This window comes from Blennius ocellaris, assembly GCF_963422515.1.
Source record: "Blennius ocellaris genome assembly, chromosome: 12".
NCBI lineage: Eukaryota > Metazoa > Chordata > Actinopteri > Blenniiformes > Blenniidae > Blennius > Blennius ocellaris.
Genome location: NC_137661.1, coordinates 27,998,611 through 28,017,292, shown reverse-complemented (window position 1 = coordinate 28,017,292; position 18,682 = coordinate 27,998,611). Strand labels below are relative to the sequence as shown.

At 50.0% G+C, this 18,682-nt stretch overlaps 1 protein-coding gene across 2 annotated transcripts; it reads left to right on the top strand.

Moving 5' to 3' along the window:
• Window positions 1-317: 317 nt before the first annotated feature.
• Window positions 318-17,147, top strand: med16 (mediator complex subunit 16). Of its 2 annotated transcripts, none has more exons than XM_080506723.1 (15): window positions 318-465; window positions 1,403-1,544; window positions 1,635-1,742; window positions 5,520-5,689; window positions 5,799-6,080; window positions 6,757-6,906; window positions 9,554-9,659; window positions 9,744-9,899; window positions 10,005-10,225; window positions 10,748-11,165; window positions 12,357-12,490; window positions 13,032-13,224; window positions 15,653-15,896; window positions 16,597-16,680; window positions 16,912-17,147. In XM_080506723.1, the coding sequence occupies exons 2-15, from the start codon at window positions 1,403-1,405 to the stop codon at window positions 17,036-17,038; spliced, it is 2,535 nt and encodes an 844-aa protein (XP_080362849.1). In that variant the 5' UTR covers window positions 318-465; the 3' UTR covers window positions 17,039-17,147. The 2 variants fall into 2 exon arrangements, with proteins under 2 accessions (XP_080362849.1, XP_080362850.1); XM_080506724.1 differs by having other exon boundaries at window positions 16,613-16,680; window positions 16,912-17,050.
• Window positions 17,148-18,682: the final 1,535 nt, after the last annotated feature.

Here is an 18,682-nt window from a genome sequence, read left to right as displayed (position 1 = left end):
TACATAATTAAAGACTCACGTCATCAAACGGAGGTTAATTCCCAGAGAAATAGTGAGGAAGGTTCACTCTCTTCAGCTTTCTTTAAGTTTTTGTGAACAAAACACGGACAATGTCGCTCGTTCTGCGTAACTCCCGTTGACTCTGGTGCGACTGGAGAGCGAGGTGCCTCATCCAATATGGCGGCGACACTGCATCACGGAACCGATGAGTTTTACAGTCAGGCATTCTTCGGGACAGCTATGAGCCCTGCGGGGTCCTCACCTCAGACTGTGTTGTTTTCAGACATGAAAGCTAACTGGCTAACAGCTATCTCTCCCGAAAACCTTCTTTTTCTTCATTTTTTTTTTTTTTTTATAACAAAACCAGCTAAAAGTTTCCATCCATGAGTTTTGAGCTTCATCCTGCTGCATCTTTAAACTGGCTGATTTTTCATCGTTTTTTACCTTCGCCATAGGAAGCGCACGGTGAGTTAACCCACGACGACTATAACTAACCACCGTAACTAAACTCTACCAGCTGGTTACCGACGAGCAGCCGCGCTGTGACCCGGGAGAAGTGCGCTAAAATACGGCGTGGAGTTTGAGCGCAGAGAAGCTCGAGTTCTGGGGATAAAGCGGTATAAATGATGCGATTTTTGAATGGAGTCCTGCGAGGGATCAATTCATTCATTCATTCATTCATTCATTCATTCTTATAACTTCAGCACAAGTGTATCAATCAATGTATCACAAAGGAAAACGGACGAGCAAAACGTTTCCGTTTTCATTTCAAAACGTGTAAACATGAAACTTGCTTGAGTATTTTGATCGTCCGTTTTCCAGCAAAAACTTTCATAGTGACGATAAAGTTTCTGGTCTCTGACCATCAGTCACTCAGTTTCCCCAGGGAGTCGTTCGGAGACTCGTCTACAGCGAGTCGTTCGGCGACTCGTCTACAGCGAGTCGTTCGGCGACTCGTCTACAGCGAGTCGTTCGGCGACTCGTCTACAGCGAGTCGTTCGGCGACTCGTCTACAGCGGGTCGTTCGGCGACTCGTCTACAGCGGGTCGTTCGGCGACTCGTCTACAGCGGGTCGTTCGGCGACTCGTCTACAGCGGGTCGTTCGGCGACTCGTCTACAGCGGGTCGTTCGGCGACTCGTCTACAGCGGGTCGTTCGAAGACTCGTCTACAGCGAGTCGTTCAGTGCCTCGTCTACAGCGGGTCGTTCGGCGACTCGTCTACAGCGGGTCGTTCGGCGACTCGTCTACAGCGGGTCGTTCGGCGACTCCTCCATAGCGGGTCGTTCAGTGCCTTGTCTACATTGAGTTGTTCGGCGACTCATCTACAGCAAGTCGTCCACAGTGACTCGTCTACAGGGACTCGTCCACAGTGACTCGTCTACAGTGGGTGGTGTCTCTGCAGATGGAGCTGGCCTATGTGTGTGAGTGGGAGAAGCGTCCTCAGCCCAGCCACTGTCCCTCCGTCCCCCTGGTTTGTTCCTGGTCCTGCAGGAACCTGCTGGCCTTCAGCACCGACCTCAAGAACCAGGACCAGCACAACAAAGGTCTGCTGACCCCCGATCCTCCTGACCCCTGACCCTCCTGACCCCTGACCCCTGACCCCTGACCCTCCTGACTCGTGTGTCTGACTCTAGATGTGAGTCACATGATCCACATCCTGGACACGGAGCATCCCTGGGACGTTTTCTCCATCAACTCTGGACACGATGATGTCATTTCCTGTCTGGAGTGGGACCAATCAGGTCAGTGGGCAGGATCCTGTAGGGGTCTGTAGTTCACTTCCCGGACTACGTCCAGTTCATATTTGACGTTGTTACACCACAATCATAACATCAAGCAATTATAAAATAAACATAAATTAATGGAGTAATAAAAAAAAAAAAAGGCTCAGGCTCCTCCATGTGTGTGTGTGTGTGAGGGGTGTATTGGTTACAGTGTGTGTGTATTGGTTACTGTGTGTGTATTGCTACAGTGTGTGTGTGTGTGAGGTGTGTATTGGCTACAGTGTGTGTGTATTGGTTACAGTGTGTGTGAGGTGTGTGTTGGCTACAGTGTGTGTGTGTGAGGTGTGTATTGGTTACAGTGTGTGTGAGGTGTGTATTGGTTACAGTGTGTGTGAGGTGTGTATTGGTTACAGTGTGTGTGAGGTGTGTATTGGCTACAGTGTGTGTGAGGTGTGTATTGCTACAGTGTGTGTGAGGTGTGTATTGCTACAGTGTGTGTGAGGTGTGTATTGCTACAGTGTGTGTGAGGTGTGTATTGCTACAGTGTGTGTGAGGTGTGTATTGGCTACAGTGTGTGTGAGGTGTGTATTGCTACAGTGTGTGTGAGGTGTGTATTGGCTACAGTGTGTGTGAGGTGTGTATTGGTTACAGTGTGTGTGAGGTGTGTATTGCTACAGTGTGTGTGAGGTGTGTATTGCTACAGTGTGTGTGAGGTGTGTATTGGTTACAGTGTGTGTGAGGTGTGTATTGCTACAGTGTGTGTGAGGTGTGTATTGCTACAGTGTGTGTGAGGTGTGTATTGCTACAGTGTGTGTGAGGTGTGTATTGGCTACAGTGTGTGTGAGGTGTGTATTGGCTACAGTGTGTGTGAGGTGTGTATTGCTACAGTGTGTGTGAGGTGTGTATTGGCTACAGTGTGTGTGAGGTGTGTATTGCTACAGTGTGTGTGAGGTGTGTATTGCTACAGTGTGTGTGAGGTGTGTATTGCTACAGTGTGTGTGAGGTGTGTATTGCTACAGTGTGTGTGAGGTGTGTATTGCTACAGTGTGTGTGAGGTGTATATTGGCTACAGTGTGTGTGAGGTGTATATTGGCTACAGTGTGTGTGAGGTGTGTATTGGCTACAGTGTGTGTGTGTGAGGTGTGTGTTGGTTACAGTGTGTGTGTATTGCTGCAGTGTGTGTGAGGTGTGTATTGGTTACAGTGTGTGTGTGTGAGGTGTGTATTGGTTACAGTGTGTGTGTATTGGTTACAGTGTGTGTGTATTGCTACAGTGTGTGTGTGTGTGAGGTGTGTATTGGCTACAGTGTGTGTGTATTGGTTACAGTGTGTGTGAGGTGTGTGTTGGCTACAGTGTGTGTGAGGTGTGTATTGCTACAGTGTGTGTGAGGTGTGTATTGCTACAGTGTGTGTGAGGTGTGTATTGCTACAGTGTGTGTGAGGTGTGTATTGGTTACAGTGTGTGTGAGGTGTGTATTGCTACAGTGTGTGTGAGGTGTGTATTGCTACAGTGTGTGTGAGGTGTGTATTGCTACAGTGTGTGTGAGGTGTGTATTGCTACAGTGTGTGTGAGGTGTGTATTGCTACAGTGTGTGTGAGGTGTATATTGGCTACAGTGTGTGTGAGGTGTGTATTGGTTACAGTGTGTGTGAGGTGTGTATTGGCTACAGTGTGTGTGTGTGAGGTGTGTGTTGGTTACAGTGTGTGTTTATTGCTGCAGTGTGTGTGAGGTGTGTATTGGTTACAGTGTGTGTGTGTGAGGTGTGTATTGGTTACAGTGTGTGTGTATTGCTACAGTGTGTGTGAGGTGTGTATTGGTTACAGTGTGTGTGAGGTGTGTATTGGTTACAGTGTGTGTGTATTGCTGCAGTGTGTGTGAGGTGTGTATTGGTTACAGTGTGTGTGTGTGAGGTGTGTATTGGTTACAGTGTGTGTGTATTGCTACAGTGTGTGTGAGGTGTGTATTGCTACAGTGTGTGTGAGGTGTGTATTGGTTACAGTGTGTGTGTATTGCTACAGTGTGTGTGAGGTGTGTATTGGTTACAGTGTGTGTGAGGTGTGTATTGGTTACAGTGTGTGTGTATTGCTACAGTGTGTGTGAGGTGTGTATTGCTACAGTGTGTGTGAGGTGTGTATTGGTTACAGTGTGTGTGTATTGCTACAGTGTGTGTGAGGTGTGTATTGGTTACAGTGTGTGTGAGGTGTGTATTGGTTACAGTGTGTGTGTATTGCTACAGTGTGTGTGAGGTGTGTATTGCTACAGTGTGTGTGAGGTGTGTATTGGTTACAGTGTGTGTGAGGTGTGTATTGGCTACAGTGTGTGTGTGTGAGGTGTGTGTTGGTTACAGTGTGTGTGTATTGCTGCAGTGTGTGTGAGGTGTGTATTGGTTACAGTGTGTGTGTGTGAGGTGTGTATTGGTTACAGTGTGTGTGTATTGGTTACAGTGTGTGTGTATTGCTACAGTGTGTGTGTGTGTGAGGTGTGTATTGGCTACAGTGTGTGTGTATTGGTTACAGTGTGTGTGAGGTGTGTGTTGGCTACAGTGTGTGTGAGGTGTGTATTGCTACAGTGTGTGTGAGGTGTGTATTGCTACAGTGTGTGTGAGGTGTGTATTGCTACAGTGTGTGTGAGGTGTGTATTGGTTACAGTGTGTGTGAGGTGTGTATTGCTACAGTGTGTGTGAGGTGTGTATTGCTACAGTGTGTGTGAGGTGTGTATTGCTACAGTGTGTGTGAGGTGTGTATTGCTACAGTGTGTGTGAGGTGTGTATTGCTACAGTGTGTGTGAGGTGTATATTGGCTACAGTGTGTGTGAGGTGTGTATTGGTTACAGTGTGTGTGAGGTGTGTATTGGCTACAGTGTGTGTGTGTGAGGTGTGTGTTGGTTACAGTGTGTGTTTATTGCTGCAGTGTGTGTGAGGTGTGTATTGGTTACAGTGTGTGTGTGTGAGGTGTGTATTGGTTACAGTGTGTGTGTATTGCTACAGTGTGTGTGAGGTGTGTATTGGTTACAGTGTGTGTGAGGTGTGTATTGGTTACAGTGTGTGTGTATTGCTGCAGTGTGTGTGAGGTGTGTATTGGTTACAGTGTGTGTGTGTGAGGTGTGTATTGGTTACAGTGTGTGTGTATTGCTACAGTGTGTGTGAGGTGTGTATTGCTACAGTGTGTGTGAGGTGTGTATTGGTTACAGTGTGTGTGTATTGCTACAGTGTGTGTGAGGTGTGTATTGGTTACAGTGTGTGTGAGGTGTGTATTGGTTACAGTGTGTGTGTATTGCTACAGTGTGTGTGAGGTGTGTATTGCTACAGTGTGTGTGAGGTGTGTATTGGTTACAGTGTGTGTGTATTGCTACAGTGTGTGTGAGGTGTGTATTGGTTACAGTGTGTGTGAGGTGTGTATTGGTTACAGTGTGTGTGTATTGCTACAGTGTGTGTGAGGTGTGTATTGGTTACAGTGTGTGTGAGGTGTGTATTGGTTACAGTGTGTGTGTATTGCTACAGTGTGTGTGAGGTGTGTATTGCTACAGTGTGTGTGAGGTGTGTATTGGTTACAGTGTGTGTGTATTGCTACAGTGTGTGTGAGGTGTGTATTGGTTACAGTGTGTGTGAGGTGTGTATTGGTTACAGTGTGTGTGTATTGCTACAGTGTGTGTGAGGTGTGTATTGCTACAGTGTGTGTGAGGTGTGTATTGGTTACAGTGTGTGTGTATTGCTACAGTGTGTGTGAGGTGTGTATTGGTTACAGTGTGTGTGAGGTGTGTATTGGTTACAGTGTGTGTGTGTGGCGTTGTGTGCAGGGTCCCGCCTCCTGTCGGCGGACGGCGACGGTCAGATCCGCTGCTGGGCGGCGGTGGACCACCTGGTGAACCGCTGGACGCTCGTCCTCAGCAGCTCTCTGGACGGCGACCCCATCGTGGCGCTGAGCTGGCTGCACAACGGCGTCAAGCTGGCGCTGCACGTGGAGATGGTAACCACGGCAACCACCACCACCACCGGCGCGGGGGAAGCGCCTCGGCTCTGACTAAGTGTCGTGTCCCCCCCCCGTCCCCGTCCCCGTCCCCGTCCCCGTCCCGCAGTCCGGCTCCACCAACTTCGGCGAGAAGTTCTCCCGGGTGAAGTTCTCGCCGTCGCTCACGCTGTTCGGCGGGAAGCCGATGGAGGGCTGGCTGGCGGTGACGGTCAGCGGCCTGGTCACCGTGTCGCTGCTGAAGCCGGGCGGCGCCCTGCTGACCGCCAGCGAGAGCCTGTGCCGGCTGCGCGGCCGCGTGGCGCTGGCCGACATCGCCTTCACCGGCGGCGGGAACATCGTGGTGGCGGCGACGGACGGCTCCAGCTCGTCTCCGGTCCAGTTCTACAAGGTGAGGCTCCGCCCCCCCTGGTCCAGTTCTATGAGGTGAGGCTCCGCCCCCCCCTGGTCCAGTTCTATGAGGTGAGGCTCCGCCCCCCCTGGTCCAGTTCTACAAGGTGAGGCTCCGCCCCCCCCTGGTCCAGTTCTATGAGGTGAGGCTCCGCCCCCCCCTGGTCCAGTTCTATGAGGTGAGGCTCCGCCCCCCCTGGTCCAGTTCTACAAGGTGAGGCTCCGCCCCCCCCTGGTCCAGTTCTATGAGGTGAGGCTCCGCCCCCCCTGGTCCAGTTCTACAAGGTGAGGCTCCGCCCCCCCGGTCCAGTTCTACAAGGTGAGGCTCCACCCCCCCTGGTCCAGTTCTACAAGGTGAGGCTCCACCCCCCCTGGTCCAGTTCTATGAGGTGAGGCTCCGCCCCCCCCTGGTCCAGTTCTATGAGGTGAGGCTCCGCCCCCCCTGGTCCAGTTCTACAAGGTGAGGCTCCGCCCCCCCTGGTCCAGTTCTACACGGTGAGGCTCCGCCCCCCCTTGTCCAGTTCTATAAGGTGAGGCTCCGCCCCCCAGTTCTTGTTCTGAGGCGAGGCTCCGCCCCCTGTCCAGTGCTCCCCTGAGGCTCCGCCCCCTGAGACTCCGCCCCCTGTCCAGTGCTCCCCTGAGGCTCCGCCCCCTGAGGCTCCGCCCCCTGTCTCCAGGTGGTGGTCAGTGTGGTCAGTGAGAAGTGCCGTATCGACACGGAGCTGCTGCCCTCCCTCTTCCTGCGCTGCACCACCGACCCCCTGCGGAGGGACAAGTACCCCACCGTCACCCACCTCAAGTTCCTCACCCGGGAGAACTCCGAGCAGGTAACCACGGCAACCACCACGGCAACCACCACGTCCACCCTAGCAACCAGGGCTGACAGGGAGGCTCCGAGATATCCTGCAGTAGTACTATGGCAGTAGTAGTATGGTAGTAGTAGTATTATAGTAGTACTATGACAGTAGGTAGTAGTATGGCAGTAGGTAGTAGTAGTAGGGCAGTAGTACTATGACAGTAGGTAGTAGTATGGCAGTAGGTAGTAGTAGTAGGGCAGTAGTACTATGACAGTAGGTAGTAGTATGGCAGTATCTAGTAGTAGTAGGGCAGTAGTACTATGACAGTAGGTAGTAGTATGGCAGTATCTAGTAGTAGTAGGGCAGTAGTACTATGGCAGTAGGTAGTAGTATGGCAGTAGGTAGTACTATGGTAGTAGTAGTAGGGCAGTAGTACTATGACAGTAGGTAGTAGTATGACAGTAGGTAGTACTATGGTAGTAGTAGTAGGGCAGTAGTACTATGACAGTAGGTAGTAGTATGGCAGTATCTAGTAGTAGTAGGGCAGTAGTGCTATGGCAGTAGGTAGTAGTATGGCAGTAGGTAGTAGTAGTAGGGCAGTAGTACTATGACAGTAGGTAGTAGTATGACAGTAGGTAGTACTATGGTAGTAGTAGTAGGGCAGTAGTACTATGACAGTAGGTAGTAGTATGACAGTAGGTAGTACTATGGTAGTAGTAGTAGGGCAGTAGTACTATGACAGTAGGTAGTAGTATGACAGTAGGTAGTACTATGGTAGTAGTAGTATTACAGTAGTACTATGACAGTAGGTAGTACTCTTGCAGTAGTAGTATTACAGTAGTAGTATTACAGTAGTAGTATGGCAGTAGTAGTATGACAGGAGGTAGTACTATGACAGTAGGTAGTAGTATGGCAGTATGTAGTACTATGGTAGTAGTAGTATTACAGTAGTACTATGACAGTAGGTAGTAGTATGACAGTAGGTAGTACTCTTGCAGTAGTAGTATTACAGTAGTAGTATTACAGTAGTAGTATGGCAGTATGTAGTACTATGGTAGTAGTAGTATTACAGTAGTACTATGACAGTAGGTAGTAGTATGACAGTAGGTAGTACTCTTGCATTAGTAGTTTTACAGTAGTACTATGACAGTAGTAGTATTACAGTAGTAGTATGACAGTAGTACTCTTGCAGTGGTAGTATTACAGTAGTAGTATTACAGTATGTGTGACGACTCCAATCTGAATATTTGTCACATTTATTTCAGCTCGACAGCAAAAAGCTGTTTATTATTATATTCTAATGTTATTTTGTTTATTCGAGGCCTAAAACAAACAGTTGATAAAACTGGACTTCCTGCTGTGAAGAACAACGTTAAAATGTTAAAATGTAGATTCTTCTTCCTTCAGACTGAAGAGAATAAAGAGAAACGTCGTCCTGGAACTTCCACTGACACATTTTGATTATTAGAGAAACTACAAGTGTTTTGTTGGTGTAGTTCCTCCTTCAGCCACCGGGGGTCAGTGTTTCCTCTTAATCCACCAGAACTTCCACTGCGCGGCTCAGGAACTTTACTTTTACATACAATTTAAAACATTTGGTTCGAGAGGCTGGAGGTTTTCATCCACTAACTTTTACTGCTGTCAAGTTTAAATTGGAATTTAAATGCTTAATTAAAAAAAAACCAAAACAAATTGGTAGTTTTGATCAAAGTTCAAGGTTCAAGGTGTTTTATTTGTCATTTCCACAGTAAAAGCAAGTTTCACAGTGTAATGAAATTCTTACTTTGCCGTCTACCCCGGTGCCGACATACATAAATAAATAAGTATATACACAAGAAAGTAGAATAAAATAAAATAAAATATAAAATAACAGAGCAGTGCAAAATATTAGTCAGAATTCAGAAGCTGTTCAGGAGGTTGTTTAACAGATTTATGCAAAAAAAAAAATATTCATCCGACATTTTTCTACAGCAGTAAAGTTAGATAGATAGATAGATAGATAATGACTTTATTCATCCCCGAAGGGAAATTGTTTTGTTGCAGCAATCTGGTACATACGAATATTATAAAATACAATAGAATAGAAATAAAAGTAAAATATAACAATATCTGTGTATAAGACATAAAGTAAAACACAGAACAGAACTTGGGCACTTAGAAATAACAGGAGATCAAAGCAAGATAATAAATAGTAAGGTGCAGTGGCAGAGCCATTAGAAGTAGCATTATATAATAATAATAACAATAATACACATAATAACAATGTGTAATAGTGTATAATACTCGTGTATAGTACTACTAATAATGGTAGCAATAAAATAACAATATATATATATATATATATATATCAGTAATAATAATAATAATACAATGGTAATAGTGTACTTGCACATGTATAAATATATGTATATGTACATGCAATATGCCAGATGAAATATATGATCTAATATAAGTATGGATGTAGTTTAGTCCAGGTGGTGATGGAGGCTGACGGAGGTGGAAGAGTTAGAAAGTGATTTCCTGTAACGTTCCTCAGAGCAGTAAAGTTAGTGGATGAAAGCAGCAGGTCCAACGTCGTCCGTCCTCCATGTCCCGCGCCGTCATGGCCGCCGGGTCCACCAGGTCCACCAGGTCCAGCAGGTCCAGCACTTAGACCGGCTTCTTCCTGGTCCTCCAGGTCCTCCTGGTGGCGTCCAATCAGAGCGGGAGCATCGTGGAGTGCTGGTCTCTGAGGAAGGAGGGACTTCCTGTCAACAACATCTTCCAGCACCGGTCCCCAGTGGGTGAGTCCCGGTCCCGGTCCCGGTCCCGGTCCTGAGGTGCTCGGTGTGGGGTGAGGATGTGAGGCTGGGTGTGGTTGTGTCCAGTGGGGGAGAAGCAGCCCACCATCCTGAAGTGGAGGATCCTGACCACCACCAACGAGCTGGAGAGGGTTTCTGCCGTGGCTCTGCCCAAACTGCCCATCTCCATCTCCAACACCGACCTGAAGGTGGCGACAGACACCAAGTTCTGTCCCGGCCTGGGTGAGACTCACACACACACACACACACACACACACAAACACACATATACACACAGAGTGTGTATTTACTGCTAGTGTGTGTTGGTGTGTGTCCCTGTCTCTGCAGGCCTGGCCCTGTCCTTCCAGGACGGAAGCATCCAGGTCCTGCACCGTCTCTCTCTGCACACCATGGGGGTTTTCTACGGCTCCCCCTCCCCCGAGGAGCCCCCTCCCCTCAAGAGGACCAGACCGGGTCCCGGACCGGGATCCGGAACGGGTCTGCACTTCAAGGCCCTGCAGTTCTCCTGGACCTCGCTGGCCCTGGCCGGAGTGGACAACCAGGGCAAGGTGACACACACACACACACACACGTCTCCTTTGATCTGTTGCCATGGTGACCTCCTCTTCTCTGTTGGATTTGTTGCCATGATAACCTCCTCTTCTCTGTTTGATCTGTTGCCACGGTAACCTCTTCTTCTCTGCTTGATCTGTTGCCACGGTAACCTCCTCTTTTCTGTTTGATCTGTTGCCACGGTAACCTCCTCTTTTCTGTTTGATCTGTTGCCATGGTGACCGCCGCTTCTCTGTTGGATATGTTGCCATGGTAACCTCCTCTTCTCTGTTGGATCTGTTGCCATGGTGACCTCCTCTTTTCTGTTTGATTTGTTGCCATGGTAACCTCCTCTTCTCTGTTATATCTGTTGCCATGGTAACCTCCTCTTCTCTGTTTGATCTGTTGCCATGGTAACCTCTTTGTAATATATCTGGCCATGGTAACCTCCTCTTCTCTGTTATATCTGTTGCCATGGTAACCTCTTCTCTGTTTAATCTGTTGCCATGGTAACCTCCTCGCCCCCCCCCCTCCCCCAGCTCCACATGCTGCGGGTGTCCCCCTCCATGGGCCAGGTGCTGGACATGAACACGACGCTGCGCCACCTGCTGTTCCTGCTGGAGTACTGCATGGTGACGGGGTACGACTGGTGGGACGTGCTGCTGCACGTGCAGCCGGGGATGGTGCACAACCTGGTGGAGAAGCTGCACGAGGAGTACATGCGGCAGAACCAGGCGCTGCAGCAGGTGCTGGCCACGCGCATCGTGGCCGTCAAGGCGTCGCTCTGCAAGCTGTCGGCCGCCACGGCGGCGCGGGCCTGCGACTTCCACGCCAAGCTGCTGCTGATGGCCGTCAGCTCCACGCTGAAGTCGCTGCTGCGGCCGCACGTCCTCAACACGCCGGACAAGAGTCCCGGAGACCGGCTGAGCGAGATCTGCGCCAAGAACACCGACACCGGTAGGTCCAACAGCACCGCCGCTAGCTGCCACCGTCACTCCAACAACACTGCTAGCTGCCACCGCCGCTAGCTACCACCGTCACTCCAACAACACCCTCGCCACGAGCTACCACTGACACCCAAAGAACACCGCCGCCACTAGCTACTGTCGCCACCACTAGCTACCGCCACTAGCTACTGCCGCCGCCACTAGCTACTGCCACTGCCACTAGCTACTGCCGCCGCCACTAGCTACTGTCGCCACCACTAGCTACCGCCACTAGCTACTGCTGTCGCCACTAGCTACTGTCGCCACCACTAGCTACCGCCACTAGCTACTGCCGCCGCCACTAGCTACTGCCGCCGCCACTAGCTACTGTCGCCACCACTAGCTACCGCCACTAGCTACTGCTGCCGCCACTAGCTACTGTCGCCACCACTAGCTACCGCCACTAGCTACTGCCACTGCCACTAGCTACTGCCGCCGCCACTAGCTACTGTCGCCACCACTAGCTACCGCCACTAGCTACTGCCGCCGCCACGAGCTACCGCCACTAGCTACTGTCGCCACCACTAGCTACTGCCGCCGCCACGAGCTAGCGCCACTAGCTACTGCCGCCGCCACTAGCTACTGCCGCCACCACTAGCTACCGCCACTAGCTACTGCCGCCGCCACTAGCTACTGCCACTGCCACTAGCTACTGCCGCCGCCACTAGCTACTGTCGCCACCACTAGCTACCGCCACTAGCTACTGCTGTCGCCACTAGCTACTGTCGCCACCACTAGCTACCGCCACTAGCTACTGCCACTGCCACTAGCTACTGCCGCCGCCACTAGCTACTGTCGCCACCACTAGCTACCGCCACTAGCTACTGCTGCCGCCACTAGCTACTGTCGCCACCACTAGCTACCGCCACTAGCTACTGCCACTGCCACTAGCTACTGCCGCCGCCACTAGCTACTGTCGCCACCACTAGCTACCGCCACTAGCTACTGCCGCCGCCACGAGCTACCGCCACTAGCTACTGTCGCCACCACTAGCTACTGCCGCCGCCACGAGCTAGCGCCACTAGCTACTGCCGCCGCCACTAGCTACTGCCGCCGCCACTAGCTACTGCCGCCACCACTAGCTACGGCCACATGTAACCGTGGAGCTTTTTGTAAACAAAAACAGCCCATTTTGACAGAAGTTGTTGTTGACGTTGTCCAGACATCGACAAGGTGATGATCAACCTGAAGACGGAGGAGTTCGTGTTGGACGGTCCGCCGCTCCAGTCGCTGCAGCAGCTCATCCAGTGGGTCGGAGACTTCGTCCTGTACCTGCTGGCCAACCTGCCCAACCAGGTGCTGTGTGTGTGTTACAGTGTGTTACACTCTGTTACTGTGTGTTACAGTGTGTTACACTCTGTTACTGTGTGTTACACTCTGTTACTGTAACACACAGTAACAGAGTGTAACACACAGTAACAGTGTGTGTTACTGTGTGTTACACTCTGTTACTGTGTGTTACAGTAACAGAGTGTAACACACAGTAACAGAGTGTAACACACTGTAACACACAGTAACAGAGTGTAACACACTGTAACACACACTGTTACTGTGTGTTACACTCTGTTACTGTGTGTTACACTCTGTTACTGTAACACACAGTAACAGAGTGTAACACACTGTAACACTGTGTGTTACAGTGTTACAGTGTACCCTGAACCACTTCAGTTACCCTGCACTGCCCAATTTTCTTCTTGTTCTTATAGAGGAGGAACCGGCCTTAACTGGTTCTAACTAGTTCCTAACCTTAGTTACCAGGTTCTACCAGGTTCCACCAGGTTGTACCAGGTTGTACCAGGTTGTACCAGGTTCCACCAGGTTGTGCTTGTGTCCTCAGGGCTCGGCGGTCCGTCCCGGGCTGGGCTTCATGAGGGACGGGTCCTCTCTGGGTCTCCTGAGGGAGCTGCTGGTCATGATCCGGATCTGGGGCCTGTTGAAGCCGGGCTGCCTGCCGTCCTTCACCGCCACCTCCGACACCCAGGACAGTCTGCAGCTGCTGTTCCGCCTGCTGACCCGCCTCTGGCTCTGCTGTGAGTCCTGGTCCTGGTCCTGGTCCTGGTCCGGGTCCTGGTCCTGGTCCTGGTCCTGGTCCGGGTCCTGGTCCGGGTCCTGGTCCTGGTCCGGGTTCTCGTCCTGGTTCTGGTGAAAACGTTTAGTTTTTTAACGTTTCAGCAGTTTGAGCTTTTTGTTTACATTAAAACTGTTTTTGGTGACGAAGGAGCATCAACGTCCCGACTGAACTACAGACTGAACTACAGACTGAACTACAGGCTGAACTACAGACTGAACTACAGACTGAACTACAGACTGAACTACAGGCTGAACTACAGGCTGGACTACAGGCTGAACTACAGGCTGGACTACAGGCTGGACTACAGGCTGGACTACAGGCTGAACTACAGACTGAACTACAGGCTGAACTACAGACTGAACTACAGACTGAACTACAGACTGAACTACAGGCTGAACTACAGACTGGACTACAGGCTGAACTACAGGCTGGACTACAGGCTGGACTACAGGCTGGACTACAGGCTGGACTACAGGCTGAACTACAGACTGAACTACAGGCTGAACTACAGGCTGGACTACAGGCTGAACTACAGACTGAACTACAGGCTGAACTACAGGCTGAACTACAGACTGAACTACAGACTGAACTACAGGCTGAACTACAGGCTGAACTACAGGCTGGACTACAGGCTGGACTACAGGCTGGACTACAGGCTGGACTACAGGCTGGACTACAGACTGGACTACAGACTGAACTACAGGCTGAACTACAGACTGAACTACAGACTGAACTACAGACTGAACTACAGGCTGAACTACAGACTGGACTACAGGCTGAACTACAGGCTGAACTACAGACTGAACTACAGACTGAACTACAGGCTGAACTACAGACTGGACTACAGGCTGAACTACAGGCTGAACTACAGACTGAACTACAGACTGAACTACAGGCTGAACTACAGGCTGGACTACAGGCTGGACTACAGGCTGGACTACAGGCTGAACTACAGACTGAACTACAGGCTGAACTACAGACTGAACTACAGACTGAACTACAGACGGAACTACAGACTGAACTACAGACTGAACTACAGGCTGAACTACAGGCTGGACTACAGGCTGGACTACAGGCTGGACTACAGGCTGAACTACAGGCTGAACTACAGACTGAACTACAGACTGAACTACAGACTGAACTACAGGCTGAACTACAGACTGGACTACAGGCTGAACTACAGGCTGAACTACAGACTGAACTACAGACTGAACTACAGGCTGAACTACAGGCTGAACTACGGACTGAACTACAGACTGAACTACAGACTGAACTACAGACTGAACTACAGACTGAACTACAGGCTGAACTACAGACTGAACTACAGGCTGAACTACGGACTGAACTACAGACTGAACTACAGACTGAACTACAGACTGAACTACAGGCTGAACTACAGACTGAACTACAGGCTGAACTACAGGCTGAACTACAGGCTGGACTACAGGCTGAACTACAGGCTGAACTACAGACTGAACTACAGACTGAACTACAGACTGAACTACAGACTGGACTACAGACTGGACTACAGGCTGAACTACAGGCTGAACTACAGGCTGAACTACAGGCTGAACTACAGGCTGAACTACAGGCTGAACTACAGACTGAACTACAGGCTGAACTACAGGCTGGACTACAGGCTGGACTACAGGCTGGACTACAGGCTGGACTACAGGCTGGACTACAGGCTGGACTACAGGCTGAACTACAGACTGAACTACAGGCTGAACTACAGGCTGAACTACAGGCTGGACTACAGGCTGAACTACAGGCTGAACTACAGACTGAACTACAGACTGGACTACAGACTGAACTACAGGCTGAACTACAGACTGAACTACAGACTGAACTACAGGCTGAACTACAGGCTGAACTACAGGCTGAACTACAGGCTGAACTACAGACTGAACTACAGGCTGAACTACAGGCTGGACTACAGGCTGGACTACAGACTGGACTACAGGCTGAACTACAGGCTGAACTACAGGCTGAACTACAGACTGGACTACAGACTGGACTACAGACTGAACTACAGGCTGAACTACAGACTGAACTACAGGCTGAACTACAGGCTGAACTACAGGCTGAACTACAGACTGAACTACAGACTGAACTACAGGCTGAACTACAGGCTGGACTACAGGCTGAACTACAGACTGAACTACAGGCTGAACTATCTATAGGTTATTTCGGGAACATGGATCAGAGGTGTGTCATTTCGGTAAAAGGCGTTAGTGGGTGTGGCCTGTCCTCCTGACGTTGTGGGCGTGACCTTGTCCTCATGATGTGGTGGGCGTGGCCTGTCTGACGTTGTGGGCGTGGCCTTGTCTTCCTGATGTTGTGGGCGTGGCCTTGTCCTCCTGACGTTGTGGTCGTGTCTCTGCCAGCGCGAGACGAGTCTCCGCCTCAGGACCCGGACGAGTCCCTGATAGACGAGTGCTGCCTGCTGCCCAGCCAGCTGCTGGTTCCGGCTCTGGATTGGCTGCCGGTGAACGACGGCGCCATCGTGAGGCTGCAGGGCAAACTGCCGCTCAGGCTGCAGTTCGGGAAGCCGTCGTCGCTGCCCGGGACCGCCGCCACCGCCGGGGCCGGAGGGGCCGCTGCCGCCGCCCCGCTGGACGTCTTCAGCAGGTAAACCAATAACCTTGTTTTTGCGTCTCCATGGTAACATTTTCAGTGTTGTTGTTCACGTAGAGTTTTGTTTCCATGGTAGCGGTTCCAGTGTTGTTGTTCACGTAGAGTTTTGTTTCCATGGTAACGGTTCCAGTGTTGTTGTTCACGTAGAGTTTTGTTTCCATGGTAACGTTTCCAGTGTTGTTGTTCACGTAGAGTTTTGTTTCCATGGTAACGGTTCCAGTGTTGTTGTTCACGTAGAGTTTTGTTTCCATGGTAACGGTTCCAGTGTTGTTGTTCACGTAGAGTTTTGTTTCCATGGAAACGTTTCCAGTGTTGTTGTTCACGTAGAGTTTTGTTTCCATGGTAACGGTTCCAGTGTTGTTGTTCACGTAGAGTTTTGTTTCCATGGTAACGTTTTCAGTGTTGTTGTTCACGTAGAGTTTTGTTTCCATGGTAACGGTTCCAGTGTTGTTGACGTGGTTCCAGGTAAAGTGGAACACGGTGGTTTTTCGGTTCCGACGTTCCCAGAGAAACTTCTGGACTCAGTTTGACAAAGTTTATTTTGCCGTGCGGAAATGAAAACGCTAAAGTTTCCAGAAGGTTCTCTTGAAGCGTTGTGTGTAAACAACAACAACAACAACAAGCAGGTTCCCTAGATCCAGGTCTCCTGGTTTAGATCCTGGTCCAGGTCCTGACCCGGTTCCTGTGTTTGCAGGAGTCCCGGCTCCCAGAAGATGGACCACCTGCGTTGTGTCCACATGGGGGTCCGGCCCACCGAGGAGAGCAAGGCCTGCACCAGGTGAGTCCCCGTCACCCTGTGGGGGCGCCAGGAGGCCCCGCCCCCTGTGGTGTCACCAGGAGGCCCCGCCCCCTGTGGTAGGGGCAGGAGGCCCCGGTAACATGTTGTCATGTGACCGTGTGGCTCCGCCCCCTGCGGTGTCATGTGTCCATCCGAAGCCCCATCCCTCTGACATCACGGTGTGGCCCCGCCCCCTCCCTCTGACATCACGGTGTGGCCCCGCCCCCTCAGGTGTGGCTGTGTGACCATGCTGCGGTCGCCCAACACCACCAGCGCCATGAAGCAGTGGGAGCAGCGCTGGATCAAGAACTGTCTGTGTGGAGGCCTGTGGAGGAGGATCCCCCCCACCACCTCCTAGACCGGGACCCGGACCACTGGAGACCCGGACCACTGGAGCCCAGGACCACTGGAGCCTAGGACCACTGGAGACCAGGACCACTGGAGACCCGGACCACGGTGGTCAGAACTGTTGCTTTGTTTTTGTAAATGTTTTTTTGTATTTTTTTAAATAAACCCAATTACATTTCCTCAAGTGAGTTGAGTTTCAGTGTGTGTGTTGTGTGTGTGTGTGTGTGTGTGTGTGTGTGTGTGTGTGTGTGTGTGTGTGTGTGTGTGTGTGTGTGTGTGTGTGTGTGTGTGTGTGTGTGTGTGTGTGTGTGTGTGTGTGTGTGTGTGTGTGTGGTGACACTCGACTGTAAAAACTAGAAAAATGTTTAAAAACTGAATGAAATTAAGAAAAAAGGGAAAATCCATGAAAAAAAGTCAAACTGAAACAAAATATCAGAATGTCGCTCAAAATCAATATGATCAGGATCAAAATGATCAGGATCAATATGGGGATCTGGATCAATATGATCTGGATCAATATGATGATCAGGATCAATATGGTGATCAGGATCAATGTGATCAGGATCAATATGATCTGGATCAATATGGTGATCAGGATCAATGTGATCAGGATCAATATGATCTGGATCAATATGGTGATCAGGATCAATGTGATCTGGATCAATATGGTGATCAGGATCAATGTGATCAGGATCAATATGGTGATCAGGATCAATGTGATCTGGATCAATATGGTGATCAGGATCAATGTGATCAGGATCAATATGGTGATCAGGATCAATGTGATCAGGATCAATGTGATCTGGATCAATATGGTGATCAGGATCAATGTGATCAGGATCAATATGATCTGGATCAATATGGTGATCAGGATCAATGTGATCAGGATCAATATGGTGATCAGGATCAATATGGGGATCAGGATCAATGTGATCAGGATCAATAGTGTTCTCATTGTTTACCTAACAGGACTGATCAGTATCTGAACCAGCCAGTTTATATATAAACATAAAATATAGATATTTAAGAGACGTGAACTAGAATCTGTTACCGGGGAGATTTTATTCAACAAAGTTGTTTTATTATGTGAATATTAAATATTGTTATATTATAAATATCAAAAACGACCGGACCTTCATCAGTTTATATACTAATATGATCCAATACACGGTCACGTGACCTGGAAGATGACGAGCAGAACGACAGTGTTTTTAATTGAAACGTGAAACAATTAAACACTAATTAAACGATCATCAGTCGAACGTGAGAGCAGAACTTTGCAACAATGTTTCAGTCTTGTCTAGGAACAACACACACACACACACACACACACACACACACACACACACACACACACACACACACACACACGCCGCAGTATCAATCGTCACCTTCCCTCAGCTCTGCCTCCAGTTCTTCTCTGGCAGGTACGGCTGTGACGTCACACGTTTCCAGGTTTGTGGACCAATCAGCTGCCGCGCAACCTCCCACACACACACACACACACACACACACACACGCGCGCACACACTCACGCACACACACGCGTGCGCGCGCACACGCATACACGCGCTCGAGCCGTGCAGCAGCAGTGACCGCCGTTGCGGCTCGTGAGGAAACAACGTGAGACGGACTCGAACGAGGAGACGGTCTG